General features: G+C 31.9%; 1 protein-coding gene across 2 annotated transcripts in view; it reads right to left on the bottom strand.

The window, feature by feature from the left end:
- The window catches only part of LOC132905982 (uncharacterized), a 63,225-nt gene extending 43,885 nt beyond the window's left edge, over positions 1-19,340 (bottom strand). The window contains exon 1 of one of the 2 annotated variants that reach the window (XM_060957793.1): positions 18,832-19,340. In XM_060957793.1, coding sequence (XP_060813776.1) covers positions 18,832-18,913 — 82 coding nt within the window. In that variant the 5' untranslated portion in view covers positions 18,914-19,340. The remainder of the gene's footprint in view (positions 1-18,831) is intronic. The other variant, XM_060957794.1, reaches the window with a different exon arrangement.
- Between the last annotated feature and the right edge of the window lie 2,349 nt (positions 19,341-21,689).

Below are 21,689 nucleotides of genomic sequence, written 5' to 3'. Positions count from 1 at the left end.
GATTAACCAACAGGAAAATACCGCCGAGAATGTTTTAAGAAATATTACTGCATATTATTCACGACATACAGCAAGGGAAATAGCAGACAAAAAACTTTTTTTAAACAAAAGTAAGCCATTCTAGAATTATTCTTGCAGAGAAGAATTATTTTAAAAAGAAAAAGTAAGCTTGATTCAAATAGGAATTGTAAAAAGCAATGGATAAATGGATTCCGTATATTGTGAATATAGCCAGATGGCTATACTAGATAGCTATCGCAAAGAAATATATAAAAAGAATCCATTCTCAAAACGTATCTTTGTTTTTGATGAAAAGTTAGATTTTGCAGCAGTATTTATTAACATACTATAACAATATTGTTGCCGCTATTATATAATAATTTAATAATATTGTTATGATAAATAATATACTACGACTAATAAGAATATTATGATATTTCATAATATTAGTCTTTATTAATCGTAGTGTCTAGTTACAGCACTCCTGTTATCTGAACCTACTTATCTGAAGTTAATCTTCTATTGTTATAAAGGAAAAATCCATACGTAATGAGCAAAACCAATGAATTTCTATTATGGCGAGCTGCTTGGTTTTCGATAAAACGTTTTCGATATGAACAGAGTTCTACCATATAATAATAACTGAAAACCGTTTCACGTGCTTTAACAATGGTTCAATACAGGTGAACATGCAAAGTACATGCTAAAATCACCTGGTGATTGTTTAATGGTCATGTGCAGAACCTATCCGTTCCCGTTTACTAACCTGAGGCTACAATTACAGAAGAAACGTATTGTAGGTAAATGTACGGAATATGTACGGAATTAATAAAGAAAAATAACCGTTAGTAAATAACGAGAAACGAATATTTTCACCGCAACGTAAGATCTTATGTTTAAAACGAAATGACTATGTATAAGATGTTCAAATATCAGGATACGAATTTTTGTCATATCGTCATATTCCTTTGATTTTTATGAATGACCAATTTTTATTTTTTCAATTGATAACTTATATAAATCTGGTATTGTAAGATTAGGTAATTATCGAGAGAATTGTATCAAAGCATAGAGAAATAATTTTGATTAATCATCATACAATGATTGCAGATAGTACAATCCGAAACATCATGTTATCCAAAATAGGCATGAAAACATTATTTATTATTTACATATCATATTTACAAAACTAACAAGCGAAATTATTATCTTTTTTAGTAATAGAAACGAATAATTTTTATAAAATTTTCTGTACTTAAACGTGTATATTTTTATATTAATGCAATCAGATTTTTTGACATTCCCATAAACCATATAAATCATCACATCTGTTATTTACACTCTTTCCTTTGCATTCCACGTGAGTAAGTACGTAATTACGTGAAAATACTCGACCCCTAGAAAATTAATTACTACGTTCCCGCCTAATGGAATTCTAAATAATTTTGATTGATGAATGGTTCTGTGATGATGAATTTTCCTCTCGAATCAGGAACCGTGTCAATCCTTCAAGATGTTACGTAGGAGGTTAGAATTGTGCGGACGAAATTCCGAATATCGATTTGTAATTTGGCACACTGGTCTCAGCGACACGTGGATATTTCATCGATATCTCAGAGCTAGATATTAGCTCTAATTATGGCCAATTGTTCTTACCGTGAATGTATATCGGTTTATCCTTTCTTCATGTTTGCGTTCGTTCATGCTGAATTTGTCGAAATTACGAATCGTGAAAGTTCACCAGACCTTTATTAAAACTACCGGGAATAGACGTTTGTATTCGCCTACGCCAAACTATTGTTATACTCTTTCTCGGCCCGGCAAATCGATAATCGTTCGCTCCATTGACTTCATTCGATGAGCACGTATGAAAAAGATAGGAAAAGGACGTTTACTCGTAATAAATATCGTGGATCCCAAATTTATCATCTCGCTCAATTGACTTTTACGAGCCAAGAAATGCTTCAACCTATCACGATTAATCTCGCGATTAATTAAGTACAAAGGATTCCTATAAATACAACGAATTAGAAACTAAATTATTGACGATAAAAGCTCTTGTCTCGTAATTACACGTATCTATATTGTCTCCGATTTAATGGTAAATCTATAATATATTGACTTGCTATGTTCGCGGTTGCATTTCTAAATTATTGACAATGGCTGGTCTCTCAAAAGTACTTATTTTAAAATAAGAATAAGAAAGAAATTGTTAAATACATTATTTATTTGTCAAGATTTTCATTTAAATATTTCCAAAATATTGACAGATTTAATTAATTAATCTCTAATTAGCATTTTTGTTGCGATGTATTTTATCAAGGAATGCAAAACAAAAGTTCAATTTGATTAGTTTTAAACCTCGCTTAAGATTGAAAATAGAATTAAAATGGTAGACAGAATGAAAGCAACGTGCGGATAAAATTGTTTAATAAAATCAAAAGATGAAATTTCCTGTTGAATAATTTTAAATATTGACTTTGAGAACTTTAAGTACGCTGTTTCCACTGAAATGGATTAAATATAAAGAGTCTTTTAGTGTGAAATGTTTTAGTTTTAGCAATATCCGCTCAATCTTCTGGGAATATTCAGCTTTAAAAGCACGTAAATGTAAGGCTGCGCCAAGAAGGAAGATTCATAAAGGATGTAAATTATAAAAGCAAGGAATTCGTTAAACTTATATACTTATATAACTTTGAACAAATATAAATTAGTTTCTAACTGAATAATACACTCGAAGAAGATAATATTTTATACATGAAGTAAAGGGAAAGAGCAAAATAAAATTTGATTCTATTTAATCTTTAAACTTATCTAACATATATGGTTTTAACAATATAGCAGAGTTATTATCTTGAAACATCTACTTTTGGTTAAATTATTGACAAGCATCAAACTTTTTTAAAAAAGAAATCAATTTACGAAAAGTGTTTTTCATACATCTACTTTAAGTTTCTAAATATATTAATTCTGTTAACTATTTATAATTTATATCTTGTCTTTTATTCAATCTCTCAATCTCTCATTTATATCTTATTTATTATACGTACATTTTTCCAACAGATTCGTTTAAAATCACTTTTGTCTTTTTCGACGATATAACATGCCACAAGAAAAATTATCTTTCTCTATGCAGTGAATCATCGATCCTGCACGTTTGTTGTGGATATTGAAATATTTGTTAGCATTGCGGTTTCCTTCGTGTTTTCCATACTCTGTAGTCTTCCTCGAGGAGACCTAACTTTATGCGACAGTGAATCTCGCGATTCGATGCAGTACCGCGTAATTTACATTCTATAAAGTGTGAAATCCAATTTTACGAACCACGTCGTATGCGCTAGTCGCCTCCTTTGGTCGATATATCCGGCGAAAAATATATTTTCTAGAAGACTTTAAAGATGTAACGCGGTAGAAGCCGTAATCTCGGTTACTGCCGAGACGTCGCGACGCCAGTTCAATATCGAGTATACCTTAAAGATCATTACGTATCCGACGGCTATCGCGCCGGTGGTCAGGTATATTACCAGGCACGGAATTCGACGTATCGATTTGCAATTTAGCAAATTGATAACTGCACCAGATGGATAGCCCATTGACTCGATACAATAGAACCAATACCGATGTTAGCGAGAATGCGTCACGATTTTGTCTGGTGAGGACGAATAGGAATTTCAAATTTTATCGCAGAACTCGAATTTTCCTGTCATCGATGTTCCCTTCGAACTGTGCAAAATTACTAGTTTTCCCGTTGAAATGTAACCTCGTCTTTTATTATTTTATCATTTAGCATGTTTTCTAAAAAAACTGATGAAACGTCACAATAATATTACAATTTTAAAAATTATATTATTCTTTCTCTGTCATTTAAAAACCTTATTTAGTATTGTACATCGAGGAACAAACTTTATTTTTAATAGTATCAAGTGCATATATGTGTATACTGTTGTGTAATAACAGGAGAAACAATCGGATTATTTTCTCGTTCATTGTATATTGTCACTGCTACTGAGATATTGAAACACACACACACACACACAAAAAACTGTCGAATATATGTAAATTACGAGTACAACAAGCTTGAATCTGGAAGCTCGAGTGGACAACTCTTCAATATTCCGATAACGAGTGATTTGAGCATTTGTATCACAGATAACTGGACATTTACAGTTCTCATTTACAATATATTAAATAGCTCGAGTCCTCTTTTATCAGAGATTTAAATTGCGAATTGTTGAAATACTTGGAAAATAAAGTGAAAGATTTTTTACGTAGGAATTTGTATACTTAACAATAGAACATAATGTTTTAATACTTTATATATTTAGAACTTTTAGATATCAATAAATATTAATTATTAGCCATGAGCGCTGTTTTAATACCCAAATCATGTATTGTAAATTGCAATAAATGACGTTGTAAATATATATTACAAATAATATTTGACAAGACCAACAAATATAGATATACTTAATATATACTTATATGTATAATTCAGAATAGACATTACCAATATGTTAAATTTCTAATTGAAAAGTTACTAATGCAAGTAACTTATTCTATTATTAAACCTTTATTATTATATATATTTTATTATTAAATCTTCAAATCTCTTTACCAAACTAAATTTGTTAAAAGTTATATGCGCTATGATGTATTTATAAACTAGTATACATATTTACAATTCCATTGTTCAATTAATTTTAAACAAGTAACTTTCATGCACATTGGTAAGTAGAAAGAAAGCGGTGATAGGTTGGAGATTCAAGAAAACCAGACAGCAGGAAGAACTTCTGAAGAATGGTCGTTTCCTTTTGGCCTTTTTCTTCTTCCTCGAAGACAAACAGCTTCAGTTTGTGTACGACAGTTACTGTATTCGTATTCCGTATCTTTCCACGCATAACACTTCCCTGTGCCTTTTCTGCATGAGGATTATCTCACGGGACGTCCTTTCATACAATTAAATAAGTTATTGCTTATTCGTCACATACGAGGCATTCCAATTTATTGTAGTTCTTGAAATTTTAACGCTACGACGTATTTATGGACGTGTAGAAGTATATATGGAAGTAATTGATTATAGATTTCTGTTATTCCAATAAACTCGCTCTATTGTTTGCTTATTCTTTAGCGTAGAAACATTATTCTCGATGGATTCATTTATATTCCCATTCTCAAGTGAAATAAAACACAGAATGTTATTTATGAAGAATGTTATTTTCAGTTTACACTGCAAACAATTCTGCAGTAATGAACACTTTATATTAGTTAAAAATATTTTTTTGTTTCCACTACGCATAACAATATTCTATGGTCTATATATTTTCAGTGTTATGATTCCCATGCTGTCTACCTTTTATCATCATGAAGATAAAATTTTCAACTTTAATTTTGACTATCGATTAAACTTTTATGATTTTTATCGTTGCACATTTAAAAAACCATATTTTCGTCACTTTATAATTAATTCTTAATTGTACCAGAATTACCTACCCGCGGATTTCTATAATTTATCGAATAAAGCATTCATGACTAAATTGCGGATTTTTGTGCATTTATGAAAAGCTTGAAAATGTAGGAATGCACAAAATGCTCGTAATACGTAGAAGCACATAAAATATCCAAAGTACTTTTTACAATATTCGCTAGATAAAATATTTTTCAACCTGATATCCGTTTCTTTAATTAAATTCATAAAAATATAATTTTGCATAAATATGCGCAGTTTATTTATGATACTGACATAAGATTCGCATTATGTCCCCTCCATTTCTACTCCAGCAATCATCTCACGCATTTATGTACTTATACACTCCAAAACAGGAAAACAGTTACCTTCGCGAGAAAATAAAACACTCTTCACAATCATTCGTAGCATCAGTTAGGCCAAAGGCCAGAATGTCAGAGCAAGCACGCTGTAACTTTAACGCGAAGCATGATTCAAATATGTGGCCTATAAATTCATTCGCGTTTTCCCTTTTCCGCATTCTCTCTGGTTTGATCTATACACCAAACTGTTCTTTTAAATCTTCCCTTCTGGCCCGTTCCTCGCCCATTCATCTCTTCCTCATACGCCGTGATTTCTTTATCCTTCGCGAGTAGTTTACTGCAAATTGAAATGGATTATTCAGACAGCCGGTTTTCATTTCGTACTCTATATTTCTCGAACCCTATTCCTTTCTTTTTCTCTCTCCCTCTTCTGACAGCTTACAAAGTAAAGAGCGATATCGTTGTTTGGAAAAAGGATTTCAGATGGAAGTAATGGTAATCCCGAAGATTCCCTTTCAAATGTGGCTAAAGTTCCGCAAGAATCAGCAACGGCTTATCGGGGTTATGACACACCGGAACCCTGTTACCAACTCTATCTCTCCCCTTCGCAACTTTTCTTTATCATGTGAATGTGAAATCATTCCCTATCCTGTATACATGTACCTGCTTTTTTATGCAGTAACCGTGCAATAGATTTCCAGAGATGTCTTCGCTAACTCTAACTATATATATTTATTTATAAAATTTATTTACAAAGATGGATGAAGTAGAAAACGGCCAATTTTCGCGTATCTCAGCCACCAAAAATATTTGCAGAACGTCATTCTATGGGTTCCAAAGAATTATATAAGCACAATTTTCTACCGCCAATGTGATTGGAAAGTTGTAAAAAAGGTAGTTAAAGTATGAAGCGAACAGAGCGAAAAATTGGTGATCGTCAACTTCGAGTCATCATAACTTTGTAACAAATGAATCTGAAGAATGACGTCCTATAAATATTTGTGGTATCTGAGCCTACATAAAAATTGGCCGTTTTCTACCTTCTTGCTTTATATTTTGTCAGAAGACAGTCAAGAATTACATAACAGTTTTAATCTACCATAAGAGTAATATTTAATATAAATTCAATTGTGCATATTAATGAAATAAATATGTTAAAAATTTGTTACGCGGGTATAATATATGTAATTAAAATTAGAATGCTGCCCCACAGAATCTACTTAATTAAACCGTTGTATCTACTACTTTTTAAGATGAAGTGCATGCCTCCGAATCACTAATTATCATTCTATAGATTTCTCACTCGCACTTTCTCCATCACACGCAATTTAAGTATCTGAAGAAGGCCATGAAGGTCGTATTATGCTATAGCTGAATAGCATTAGCTCAACTAGACAATCCTTATAAATATGACGTTGCCAAGCAGTACGACAATTCTTTAGCTCCTTGATCATCACTCAAAGTTTGTCTTCACTACAAATAATTATCTTATGGCACTAAGAAAACGCGAAAATCAAAACCGTACGAAGAACGGTACTTTTAACTTTCTCTCCCCCTCTCTCTCTTTTTCTCTCTTTGCAATTACTTTAATCACTACTACTTTTAACTTTAGATATGGAAAATTATTAGAGTTTTGTCTTAATTCCTTTATTCTAGAGGGACGCTTTGACAACTCTCTCGTAGCAACACAATTGAATTTACGATGTAAAAACAACATCGTAGCCCGCTCTTAACGATTCGTTTGCACCGCTCGAGGATCCACTTTGATGCGACGAATCGCTTGTCTCAGTTCCAGAAGTAGCACCGTGAGTCATTTTATCAAAAGTTTAATACAAACGGTAACTTTCTTCGTTATTCTCTTCCTTCCGTCAACATTATTCTCGTATAATGAGGGCCGAGGAGTATAATTTTACGGCGAACACACTCTTATCGCTTACATTCCGTTCGTGATGAATCGAAACGAAGACAAACATTGCCACAAGTTATGGCAAGTGCCGCGCAATTCGTTCTATGAGTGATGGGATTATTTTATTGTAACGTGAAGTAGGAAATGTGAAGTAGGAAACAATCACTGTGCAACATATGCAACGATATATTACTCGTTATTGTAATTTGATACTGTTATATATTGATGCATACTAGCTTATTAAAGTCTTCGAACATACCATACTATTAGCCACATACCCATATTATACTCACTATTCCATAGAAAAATTTTTATATACATATTGCATATTGTTACACGAAAGATTTTGAAATTTCACTAACACTGTATAGTGAGATACGATTATCATAATTATATTAGTCAAATGTGAAACCAATGTATATTATTACAAATTTACATTTGACAATAATTAATATACTGTAGATTAGTATAGTGTAGATCTTATAAAGGAGTCCTTTTTATTGCATTGTTTGTAAAAATGTGGGCTGCTTGTTTAATTACATCATCGATTAACACATTTTTTATTGCTTAACATTTAGTTTTATATTATTATACGAGTTATTTTATATAACTACTGATATATGAAATATCAATTTTTTTTCTCCGCACAAATTATATTGTGAACAGAAAGGACAGATTACTTCGAATAAGTTTTGGAGACCATAAGAGAATACCGTTCCCAGTTTCTTGGAACGAGTAGCTTTTCCTTCAAACTAAGACATTGTGTTTTCTTTGAAAGAACGAGAGTGCTGCTTCCACTGACAGAATCAGAAATAGAAAATCGTTTGAAAGCAATAAATCAGACTGTTGATGGTGAAATGTCGAACCGCAGTATCGATTCGCGCATTGCTACGAATTACAGGCACAGGTGCACATTCTTCGCAGAAAGCTTGAGATACACGCTATTAAGCAAGTTATGTAATTAGGTTAATAGGATTTGCCAGAATTACTAGTAAGATTAGTCTTTATATAGACGGAAAGCCTCCGAATGTTACTTCTGTGCTTCAGTGAGCTACTTGTTTTCTCAGGCAGAAGTCCAAATTCATTTCAATCTAAGGGAATAGGAAGCGAGTATAGCGATTCACCTAACAGAGTTATATGTATTTTACACTTACGGTAAAGAATACGAGTGCTTGGTAATTAATGTCACAATAATATTTCATCCATGTCTGATAAATGTAGTAAACTTGTCTGACTATGACTGGTATCATTTCAATGTAATACTTTGAATTAAATAGAGGAATATATTTTAAGAATTGCCACGCAATATATTCTGACGTTTCAAAGGGAAATGTGGAATATCTCTATAACAAGATTAGAATTTTTAATTTTCATTTATTAATGTTGTTTTAAGATGAAAGATCGTTAACGAGTGTAAATAACAGACTTTAAAATAAACATTTTTTATAGTTAGAATAATTTTCGTTTAATTTACTCACGATCAATGTAATTCGCAATTATAATTATAATTTCCATATCTCTGCAATAAAGGCGCAACGATCCTGATACATAAACATATTTATCAAATGAAATTCATAACTACGATTTCTTAACCTTCTGTTCATTAATATCGAAATTATTTTAAAAATTAAATTCTGTATGTATATAGCTTAGGAATAACATCGTTATCGTGATACGCCGGTTCATAAATATAAGTCCCTAATTATTATTTAACGACCTCTGTTTGATAGTTGACCAAGATAGTAGAGGCTGGCTACGAAAGTTATTAATAATGGCTCGATGGACGCGCTAGTGGAATTTAATTACGAATAACTTATTCGAAGTTCGTGTTCTTCAATCGGTTCCTTCCTTTTTCGTTCTCCTTCGTTATAGGTATTTTTCCATTGATACTTTTTTTTGATGATTCGTTCGTGTAGATCTCGCGTTACACATTCATGGATATCTTAATAATACAACTGTGCCTGTACTCACGGCCATGCAACAACCAACGACTTTAGATCGGAAGACTGGCTCATGCTTGGAACTCGGATCTCCGGTAGTAAAATACGCGGCTTAATTGCTTAATTTCTCACAAGTAAGCCCTCGCTCAGCGTCAAAGAACAAAGGCGAGCACCCGTTACTTTGGCCTTCTTACTTTTACGCGCTATCAACGTTGCTCGTCGCGTGACACTTTAATTATGCTGTCGTGTAAATCCAACTAAAACTAACTTCCACGCTGAAAATTCGATTCGATTGGTAATTAACGTGCACCATGCTAGAGCATTTTCTTTACACTGAACTATACTTGTAGCTTACTCTATTGGATTGCTTGTTTCTGAGTTTATTTATCTAAAATATTAAATTGTTTTCAAAACTGGTCTCTTAATTTTAAAGGAAACAGCGACATAAAAGTAGCATTCAAAAGGTAAATCCATTTTATACAACGGTTTCTCGACAATCACAAAGCCGATACTAAACGATTGAAATTAAGATATTTATGAAATTACTTTTAATTTAATAAAATGTATTTCATTGAGCGTGATTGTAAAGGCGTAGATGTTTGTGTCTTTAAAATGTGTCAAAGTATTAAAATAGAATATGTGACATATGAAAATTTAATAAGCGAATGTGAATAAGTACATGTATTGAAAATATGATATTACGTGGTTATTGTGATTATAATATGAATTACAATAAATTATAAAAATCTTTCTATACTGGCAGTGATTGATTGATGATCTTCATGAAATAAAATTAATTTATAGTTCGACATATGTTCGTAGTGGCACATGACATGTGATAGGAGCATATTTAAATTTACTTCATTATTCAACTTCCGTTGTTATTGATCACCTCACGTAATATTATTTTAAAATTGAATATTTTCTTCGAAATAATGTTTCATTTGTATAAAATTCTCTTTCTAATATTTCCATTTACTTATCATTAGTAAATAATAATTACTTGATAATGTGTGTATATAGTCGTATGTACTTTGTAAATTTGTATGATGATCGAGTAAATAATATTAGACTTTACAAAGCATAAATATCACGTCTGTATATGAACTATGCGATACAATTTTGTAGTCTTCAAAAATTTGTGCGACATATGCAAAATAATTGATATATGGTTAAAAACTTTTAGAAAATATCTTATCAATTCTCAATAAAAATATACAGAAGTAATAATAATCAATACAATGTCAATGAGCAAAACATTCTTTTTCGTGTTATTGGCAAATTATATAATAAAATGAAACATTTAATTTTCGCATTAGTTCACAATTTTATTAAGTTCGACAAATAAGCGAAATCACAGTTTGCACTACTAAACATAAAACAAAGTGTGTCTTAGACTACATATTGTTGTCGAATACAATTCTTTATGTTATCCAAATTGCACGAACCATATACATATTTCATTGAAGTAATAATTTAGTAGGAAAATGAGGGGATATGTCTGGTCACATAATGAAATACAAATGATAGTGCTTTGGATACAGTTAGCCATAGACAGTATACGAAGAACCCATTTCCCAAGTCTAGATACTTTCCAATCTTTGTTAAGTGTCTACGTATAGTATTACCATAATGCAGATGGAATTCAGTCTTTCTGCTATTTCTGAGATTAAATTGCTTCTACTTCGATTGGAATTCGTAACGTCTTATCGTGAAATTCTACTGCTCCACCTAATCACTTTCTGTCAAATCAAACACTTTTTGTGATCGTGTTGACATTTCCTTCAGTTTACACGATACTGTGCGATTTTAATTTATAAGGAACACGGTATTATAAATGGATCCTGCTATGAAAGACTTTGTCATATATACTATGATTTTGAGAATAGTTTCGCTGATAGTAATAGGAATGATAGAATGATATTTGAGCTACTGCAAATATGTCATATATGCCAAGTATGTCACAGCATTATAAATAGTACTATAAATGAATACTGATTATATTTAGCTCGTTCTATGTTATAGAAATGTCAATTATAAAACTTTCATATTTAATTAAAAGTAAAGGACGATCAGAGATATATTGGAAATTTTGAATGCATCGAATAGAAATACAGCTAGGCATTCTGTGATTAACATTAGTGTAGCAAACACAAGGAGTTTATATTATACTATGAAAAAAAATATCATGGAATTTGGAATGGAAAAATTAGCTTTGTACTTTTTGACTGACTTTGATGTAATAATTAATAAAAAATTTCGTTTTTATAATTTCTATTGTACTCGTGTTATAGAAGATTTTGTCATATATATTATGATTTTGGGAATAGTTTCGCTGATAGTAATAGTAATGATAGAATGATATTTGAGCTACTGCAAATATGTTATATATGCAAAGTATCTGCAGGGGGCAATTAACAACATTATATTATCTCTCAAATGTTATTCCATTTACGGCGTTGAATGTTACCAAACTTCGTCTCTATTCTATGTTCATTACGTCAATCAAAATGAATTGTTCGCAATATCAAATGAAACAAGTCACTTTACTTTTAATTATAATATTTCGAATAAATTTATTTCAATTACTTTATCATTGTATAAATTTAAAGTAAATGCTGTATCCTTTCACAAAATTTTGTTACTGATATTATAAAAAATCCGTATTAAAATATTGTTTCCATAAATAAAACACTGACACCAATTAATACATATAATATTTAAATACTTAAATATTCGATGCATTCACTGTTAAATAAAACATGACACTTTTTCCTATCTTCTTTTATTTTTTAACGTCATGTTTTCATTCTAGGATTATTCATCGTTATATTTTATTATCGAATCATATTTCATTTAACTTCAATTTATTCTTCACGAAATCCGTCACTCTTTCTGATCAAGGATGGGATATTAGTAGAGTTCGACGATTTATCGTATTAGTTTATAAACAATTTACGATCTAGGATTTATAGGCCCTTCACATTTTTATGCCCTTTTGGAGAGTTCAACTTCCTGTTCGCTCACGTTGTTTTAGTTTATTTCCTTTCGCGATAGTTCTATCAGAACATATGCGTGACTTTCTCTCTCTCCTCTCTCTTTCTCTCTCTTCGTGATCCGCCGATTGCACACGAAATAAAAATAAAGTGCAGTTTGTTTTTTCTATGTTGTTACTGATTGATTGACGTGTAACGTTTTTTTTTTATCCTTCTGCGTGTACTCTCTCACCAAAAAGCTAATTGCATTTCCCTTTAAAGTAAAAGGACTAGTTTTTCAACTTCGATGATAAGACATTCTTTGATATCTCGTCGTTAATACGTTAAAGTCAATGTGTTATCAAGTTGCATTAATTGTGTCGTTTAAGGCAAATGGCTTTTCTATTTAAGCAGAAAATTAATTGAATTTTTTCAGCACGACTTTTTATAATTACGTATTTCATTCGTGAGGATTCTGTTAATGAAAATTTGTTTTATATGTTTAATTTTTCTCTTCTAGCACATCTTGATTGTCCTTATCGCGAAACATAGACACTATCGATGGTTAACGGATATTAAAGTCTACACTGCACAGAAGTTAACGCTTCAGTTTTCCAATTACGCTTCAATTTTCCAGTTATACAATGTTGGGAAATGTTGTGAAATAGGATAGCCTTCTAGATACACATTATAGCAGAATGGTTTTGCACAGAAAATGATTCAGACAATATAGAGTATGTTAATTTTGGAATAATGTCTTGCATCCGGGATCCTTTTCATTCCTCTTTCTTTCTATCTTTCGATTTATTTTCAGCGAAAGTGTATTTTTAGATAGATAAATAATAATCTTCCAATTTTACATTAAACTTTTCTTTGTATTAATAATTTTTACTAAAGTATGAGTCTTTCGAATTTATAGTATAAATTAAAATTTATTGTACTTATATAGATTTCTCTTATATTTGTAGATTACTTTTTTCTTACAAACATTGCATTGGATTTTGTTTCCTTCTAAATCAACAAAACTGCGTATACGTAAACACATTGCACATGCAAACACGTCGTAGTATAAAATTATTTTATACTATGTTTTCGTTCCACAATAATAAATTAACTTGATGCACGCATAACGCCTACTCTTTATACACTCAATTAAACTGAATAATTGAACTAAAATTGGTTAATTATGTTATATTACATGTTTACAAGATCTCTAAATTATTTTGTAAATTAAATATATACGTAAAAATTGGGCTAGAGTATAATAGGTGAAAAGAAAGAAAAAGCTCAATACAATTCACAAATTAATGGAATAATTTATATATTAATTAAGTTATGATTTTGATATTATAATTGTGCGTCAAACACCTTAAGATTTTAAACAAATGCCTTGAACTTAGCACGTTCTTCACCGGTATAACGATTAACAAGCGTCTGTACTTCTCGACGGGGAAACACATAATTGTTCCAATATATAGTGTAGAAGGCAGCTATTAGTCTGATATATATCTGCATGTATTAAAGTACATGAAGTAATTGATGTGACTTCTGATATATAGCATTCACTTTGATACTCTGTATAATTCATTGAATGGAATAGTCCTCGGAGGATGTATTAACTTCGTTCGATATACTTATTGTTACGTCGCCATTGACGCAACACCGGATATAAAGTTTTGATTATGCCATGGTAAAGCTCCACATTATTTTATTAAAGTCATTTTCAGTGACACTGAATTTGTTACGAAATAGATTTCCTGTTAGCAGTGATTTGACACAGTTTGTTATAATATAGTGAAACAATAACTTTCTCTGTCGGGTCTAATCTCATTCTTCTTCTTATTTATATCACTTCTTATTATTTATCTGTTTTCATGTTTGCAATATATTGATTATACATAAAATCAGACGATCGAATTATATTAATATAATTGCATTGACTGAATATTTATTGAATTTTTCATGAAATAGAATTTTTATCATTCATAGCTTTCATTCTAAGAAATTTGAGAATCTAAGAATTTTATATTTCGTAGAGAATTTATCTTACAAGGAGATGGCAAGAACTGCGAAATCTGGAATGACTTGGCTGCATGTATATTCGATGCTTCAGGTTGATGGTAAAACAACCCCAAAAGGATTGAATGCATGGTCCTTTGTTCTCGAGAAATTAATCGAGAAATTATGTTCTCGGTGCAGCAACTTCTTATGTTTTAAACGTTTTTATTATAAAACATTATAAATAAATTAAAAATTGTAAAAATATGCAGGAGCATTATAACAAATAAAAATAATGAAAAGTTTATCAAAAGAAAGGAACATGATATTAGTATTAAAAGAATTTGTAAAGTATAAGATTAAAAAAAAAGAAGCAAGCAAAGAAAACAAAGGATCGTGCCGTCAAACCCTTTTGTTTTGCCATCAACCTAAGGCATTTAATTTCGCAGTTCTTAGATCCTTATTAGAAGAATTCTCTCATCTAAGAAAGTGAAAATTTTTCTTGAGATGTAATACGAATGTAAATCACTGAATTCATCGTCAGATTATTATGACGTATTTAATACGCAAATACGAATATGTGCCTTCGACGTAAAAGAAGTCTAATGTTGAAAAATGAATCTTCTTAACATTCATAATGTAATTCCCATACGACTGGGTTTACTGTATTCTGAAGATTAGCTTAGGTGTTACACATGATAGAACGAGGCTGTACGAGATTTCCTACATGTTTTCGGTAGCTCATAACTATAGTTTATATTTTCTATCGATATTAATTGCTATTACATCTAACGATCTGCAACAGGAATAAACAAGACAAAACACTACTAACAAGTTAATAACTTCATTGGTAGACGAAATACAAACTTCTACAATGGCGTGATTTTCCCTTCCTCTCGAAGATAAATTAGTTACGCGTCAATAAAAATTTTTAATTGAGTCTAGACACGATCGTAAATTGATTCGGGCCTAATAAAGAGATTTGCTTGCACGCCTCTGGGGCTTCTCGGGGGAAAAGGTAATTTTATCTACACGGCCCATTCACGTTCGTTACCGAATTGTATTAATTGAACACGGAAATTTCGTTGAAATAAATTCAAAATAATCATAAGGTTTTCATTTCTCGTGGAACAGCAGCGAGAGATCGTAAACATCGCCAAAAAGGAAATTATATAAGTTTCCAAAGAATCATTTCTTTTACGTTATTTAGTAGTTCACGGTTACGTTTCACTTCAGAGAAACAGCTCTCTTAGTTTGACTAATGTTTTCTACTTGAAAGGGCCAGCTCTTTCAGACAGCTTTACGTTCGCAATTTAAGTTTCTTACTTCTAAATGCCCCGGTATCGTCCGGTTTTTCGCTAAATTTTCACTTTAATTTCTCGTTACGTTTGCCTGTATTTAAACTTTACATTTTAATCCTGTAGATGTGTATTGATTTGGCCATAATTTCCGATATTATTTAAGTGTTGTATTTTAACAACATAGTGATTCTATCAGAGTTATCTTAGAGTGAGTTAATCAGAGATATTCTTGAATTTTAGTAAAATATAGTCTGTCATTAAAATGGAATGTCATTTTTTAAATTTACTTTTCATTTATTAAACAAATCTCTTCTAAAACTTATAAAATTCCACCTATAATTTCAAACTACAATTTATTATGGTGGTTAATACCATAGTGAATATAATGAATCATTTAAAACAAAAAATAAAAAGAAAGCCAGTTGCTTTGTACTAATCTTCACGTAATTCGTTTCGATTTCCCTTGTAATGAAAGTTTCTAGCGAGATTCATATTTTCTAAATTTCATTCATCTATTTAATCCCAAGATAGAAGCTTTCATACCCGAATCTGCCTACGCTGAATGTATACGCGATTCACTTCAATTTTCCTTATGATGACATTTTCTGTCAAGCTTCGTTTTTTAAAATTTCAGCCAATTATTACCAGATCCTAATACGGAAGCTTTTGTACGAGAATCTGTTCACGTAGGATGCGAACGTAACTGGTTTGATCTTTCTTGTGATGAAACTTTCCACCGGGTTCTAGTTTTTGAAATTCCAGTCAATTATTACTTGATCCTAATACGGAAGCTTTCATACAGGAATCTGTTCACGTAGAATGCGAATGTAACTCGCTCCGATCTTTCTTGCGATGAAATTTTCTGTTGGGCTCTATTTTTTAAAATTTCAGTCAATTATTATTTAATTATAAGATCGAAGAGTTCGTACAGGAATCCGTCCACGTAGGAAGCGCACGTAGCTTGTTTCGATCTTCGATGAAATTTTCTGTCGGGATTTGGTTTTTGAAATTTCAGCCAATTATTGCTTGATACGGGAGCTTTCATACGAAAATCTGTTCACGTAGGATGCGAACGTAATTCGATTTTCCTTCTGACGAAAATTTTGTGGCGGGTAATATCGGTGAAAAACCTTTCTTAATCCTATTCCATGGCCGACACAAAAGGAGGAAACTGTAATGTTCCATCGAAGCGGGCGCAGAAACCCTTTCTCCGCAATCGGTGAGGAAATGTCTCTTCGGTAGATTACGATTACTATTGACACCTAATAGAGACGGCCTCGAATTCCGTAAATGCACTAGATTTTCTTCAGAATCAAATAATTCCGGTGAGATATGTTTGCACTCAACATTTCTTTCGTTGCCTCGATACTTCATCTCAACGAAGTTACGTGGCTTAAGTCAAAACACGACTCCTGTGTACAATTCCCGGCAGCGATTTCTCAACTCTAGAAAACCGAGTTTCAAATACTTTTACGAAGACGAATGGGTTAGCGTGTCGTTTCGAAAAAGCTCCGTCGCTTTCAGCTGTAGAAAAGCGCGCCAACGAAAACTGATTGAACCTTTAAAAATCACAGATCCCTATGGGATACGTCGCTCCATAGGGGTATATCACACCGAAAGCTATATGAAAATTCGTTCTCTCCTTATTTATTATGCGATAATGATTTTCTTTTTAAATCAAAATGATTCGATCATTATTAATTTTATTAATTATTAAATTTATTAATTTCGTCTGATATGATATGGTATTCGCGGATCTATTACGCTAATATCTGGATAAAACATCATCATTCTCTTCATTTTATCTATTATCTGATCAAGATTTTTTTAACGATATTTAAATTTATTTAATTTGATTTGAAATAAAATCAAGAAATTATAATATGTTACGTTGTGTGATTTGTCGTATGATGTCGTAGTAATTTGTATATTTCAAGAAATTATATAAGTAAATTGCATCAAAAACGACGTGAGATGTTACGTTCTTCTCTTTTTTATTATCTATTTAATTCTTTTAACATGATTTGAAGTAGAGCAAAGGAGTTATGTATCACCAAGGAAGTGTACGTCTAAAGAATATATATATTCCATTGGAAACTGGCTAAAGTGATTTCTTTTTATTATCTAGTCAGTTTATTTTTTAATGATGATTAATTATCTTTAATTAATTTGAAATAAGAGAGAAAAGTTATGTATCAATAAGAATTTGTATATTTTAAGAAATTTCACTATTTCTGTTTTTGTTTTTGAACGCTTGAAAATATTAATTCTATCGTTTGTTTTCTTAAAAAAAAAAAAAAAAATCAATATGGGAAAAATATGAAAGAACATATACAGTTCCGGTGATACGCGATGAATTGCAATGGAACGCGAAATGCGTTGATTATTCGCAGCAAAATCAAACTTGACGTAATTGATCACTTTCAAGTCTTTTATATTTAAAGCTTCAAACGTAACTTCGTTTCGGTCCGATTTTTTACCCGGTTATACGAAGGATATTCGATTTCTAGATCACAACAGGCAAATAAATTTTCTGGAGATTGAATCAGCAACATTGGCGGATGAGGTCAGCGGCAAACGTAAAAGAACCATTCATTTTCTGCTCTGATCTTTTAATAATCAGATAACTAACACGAACTTACGTATTTATTATCCATTGAAATTTAAATATTCGTAATTAATAATCAAGTTAAATTAAATATTTTACATCCTAGTATATTTAATTTAAAAAATTGCAATTGCTTTCGTTTAATTGTTCTTTCACTTTTTAAAGATTATTTAAAAAGATAATGTAAAAGAAGTCCAAAATCGTTGCGTCTCAAGTAGTAAATCCTCCTTTTAAATTATCATCGATACGGTACTAGCGCGCTTCCTTAAAATGAAACAAGGGGTGAAAAATATCGCAATGGATCACTGCGTATCTCATTCGCACGGTGATTTCTTACCGATCACAAAAACGGCGAGGACGACAAAAAGGGACGCGAAAAGGGAAGGTCGCGCTTCTCGATATCTTGTGGCACTTCTCATCGTGTCTCCGTGTTTCCAATTTTTTTTTCTTTTTTATATTATACACTCATACGCTCACGGTTCACTGCTCCGTGTTCATATTAGCACATCCTCTATCTACTCGTTGTCACACTTATTCCAAAGATCCATTCACCAGACACTTCACCAAAATGACAAAATCCTTTGTGTTTGTTCGTTCATTCGTTTCGAAACATCCACTGGTAACAGAGAGAAACTTTCTGATTTTTAAATTAAACACCAAGCGAGCGAGTCTTCTAATTAAAAAAAAAAAGAAAACGAACGAAACAAAAGCGGAGGGTTGACTCGGTGAAACGAGAGTTCGATTCGTCGATCTCTGGTCGGCGATGGCGCGCTGCGCGTCTCGGGACGGCGTAACGCGAAGAGCTCTTCCGGTCGACGTACAAGCGGCTACTGAGGCTCCCGCCGCAAGCACGGAAAGCTTCCAGTGCGTCGACTCGGTCATGCAACCCGAAAGCTCGTTTCTCTCTCCTTCGTCCCCTCCTCGGCCTCTGTTCGTTTCACCCCCTCGGCCATTTTAGCGTCGTCGTCGCGATCAGCCGCGCCAGTGCAGGCTGCGCGCGCGAGAGAGCTTTCACGTCCTAAAGCTGGATAGAAACCCCAGGGAAGGGGTGATTGATTGGCGATGAAACTTCGCGACTGATTGAATCTTTTTTACGTTTCAATATCGATATCCCTGAGTGGGATGCATGCCACATACCGGAAGTGGGCACCGGGTTACGCCGGGAACACTATGTACTATAGGGATGTTAAGTTTCTCGAGAATGGGGGTGAAATTTCAAGAGTAACGATAAATGGTTACAACGAATGCATGTTCTTAAGAATTTAACGATTTGAAAATTAAGACTCACAAAATCAAATACTCACGATCATATATGTCCACTCCCAATGTTAGATATCATGACACAAAAATTTATTGATTATACATAATAAAATAAGATTTTGGTCGTGTATATTCATCGATTATAGCAATTCAAACATTCGTATTATTATACCCTTTATGATATTTTATATTAGCTACTCTATTGTATTCTTTTTTTATAATATATTTTATATGTTGTTATCTAATTATGTGGCGCTAGTTCATTCTAAATTTTCGACGGGGAAAGAATTGATCAAAGAATTGTGATTGTCACCACTTGTTAATTCATTATTTTTGTCCAAGTCTTGTAAATAGTAGTTTTCATACATTTTTTCTTATTGTACTTCGTGCGTTACGTTATTCGAATCCAAACTTCAATTTGATTAATCCCTTTCTTAGTAATCTAGTACATAATTCATTGCTTTGGCATATTAGTCCGAACACGCATTGACTATAACCATAGCCCTATTCGTATTGTAATTCTTGAGATTCGGATAGACTGACAGCGACGCATCATACATGGACACTTTGATCTATTGCTTCCGTTTATTTGTCAAGCGTATAGTAATCCTTGGAACGTGAAAATGAATGGGTCACGTGCAATGGAGATGTGAAGTTTCATGTCTCTTTTTTTCTCAATTAGTACTGGAATATAGGTTTTAATGTTGTTATTTTTTGGGTATATTACAGGGGGTTGTTTTGATTGATATTTAAGAAGCAGCTATCACTGTTGCGTTAGATAAAATTTGATTTCAGGCAAATATAATTTAAGATATATTTGTCACGTTATATATCTCCTATCTTTGTGAAATCTATTCTCCTTGAGGTTACTTTTTTGACACTCTTCGATAACATTTATAATCATATTGATTCTAACATAATTCCTCGATCTTGTTAGTAAAATCGAAGTTAGCTATTCAGTGCGAAATTACTAGGATGGATAGAAAACAAGAAAATATTGTACACATTTTGCATTAAACGATCTTCAATCCTATAAGATAAAGCTAAACTTGGAGCTACAATTAAACTTTATCTTAAATCTAATTATCGTTTGTCACGTCTGGAGCATAATTCGTGTGGGAACACGCAATGTTCGGACTTCCTTGCAGAACCGTTATGTGAATCTCACAGGTCGTGGTATGTTTTATTTAAGCGATAACGTATGTAGGAAAATTTGATAATTAATTTTCTACCAAACAAATAAACTATACTTTGCGATAGATGTTTATCAGAACTACCAAATTTATCAAAATGTTATATTTTTAAGTTGATAATTATTTAAAACGCGCGAGAAAAATATGTAAGATATAATAATATGTTGTGAAATATATAAAATCTTCAAATCTATCAAGAGTATCAAAATGTTATATTAGGTGCACAAAATGCTCTTTATCAACTTTCGAACATTTATGCTCTCTCGCTTGAATGGATTGTTGTGCTGAATGAAGTCAACATCGGGACATAAATTACGCCACAAATATTGCTGGTCAAGACGTTTCAAGATTATTTACGAGTACATTATCATACTTTTCTTCGATCTTCATGTTACTATATAAAGTCAAAGGTCATAAATTATAAATCATATAATTACACTTAAAACAAACAAGCATCTTGAAAAATCAAAGTAAACTCATATATAGAAATATTTTGTCTACTACAAATGACGTACCACCCATGACCACGAAAGTTTCAACAAATACTTTTTCGATATCGAGAAACTTAAAATGTGGCAAGACGTTATGAAATTTCATAAAATTTATTATTGTTATGTTCGTTATATATTTTTCGAGATATCGATTCTGGATATGTATTGTACGTATACTGTGAGTCCCCGACTGTCTTTTTAAAGTAAGATGTTGATAGAATTTCTATCAAACTTGAAACTCTGAAACACGC

The sequence above is a fragment of the Bombus pascuorum genome, chromosome 4, assembly GCF_905332965.1.
Source record: "Bombus pascuorum chromosome 4, iyBomPasc1.1, whole genome shotgun sequence".
NCBI classification, from domain to species: domain Eukaryota; kingdom Metazoa; phylum Arthropoda; class Insecta; order Hymenoptera; family Apidae; genus Bombus; species Bombus pascuorum.
The sequence above is the reverse complement of the archived record's forward strand: the minus strand, read 5'-3'. Positions and strand labels throughout refer to the sequence as shown.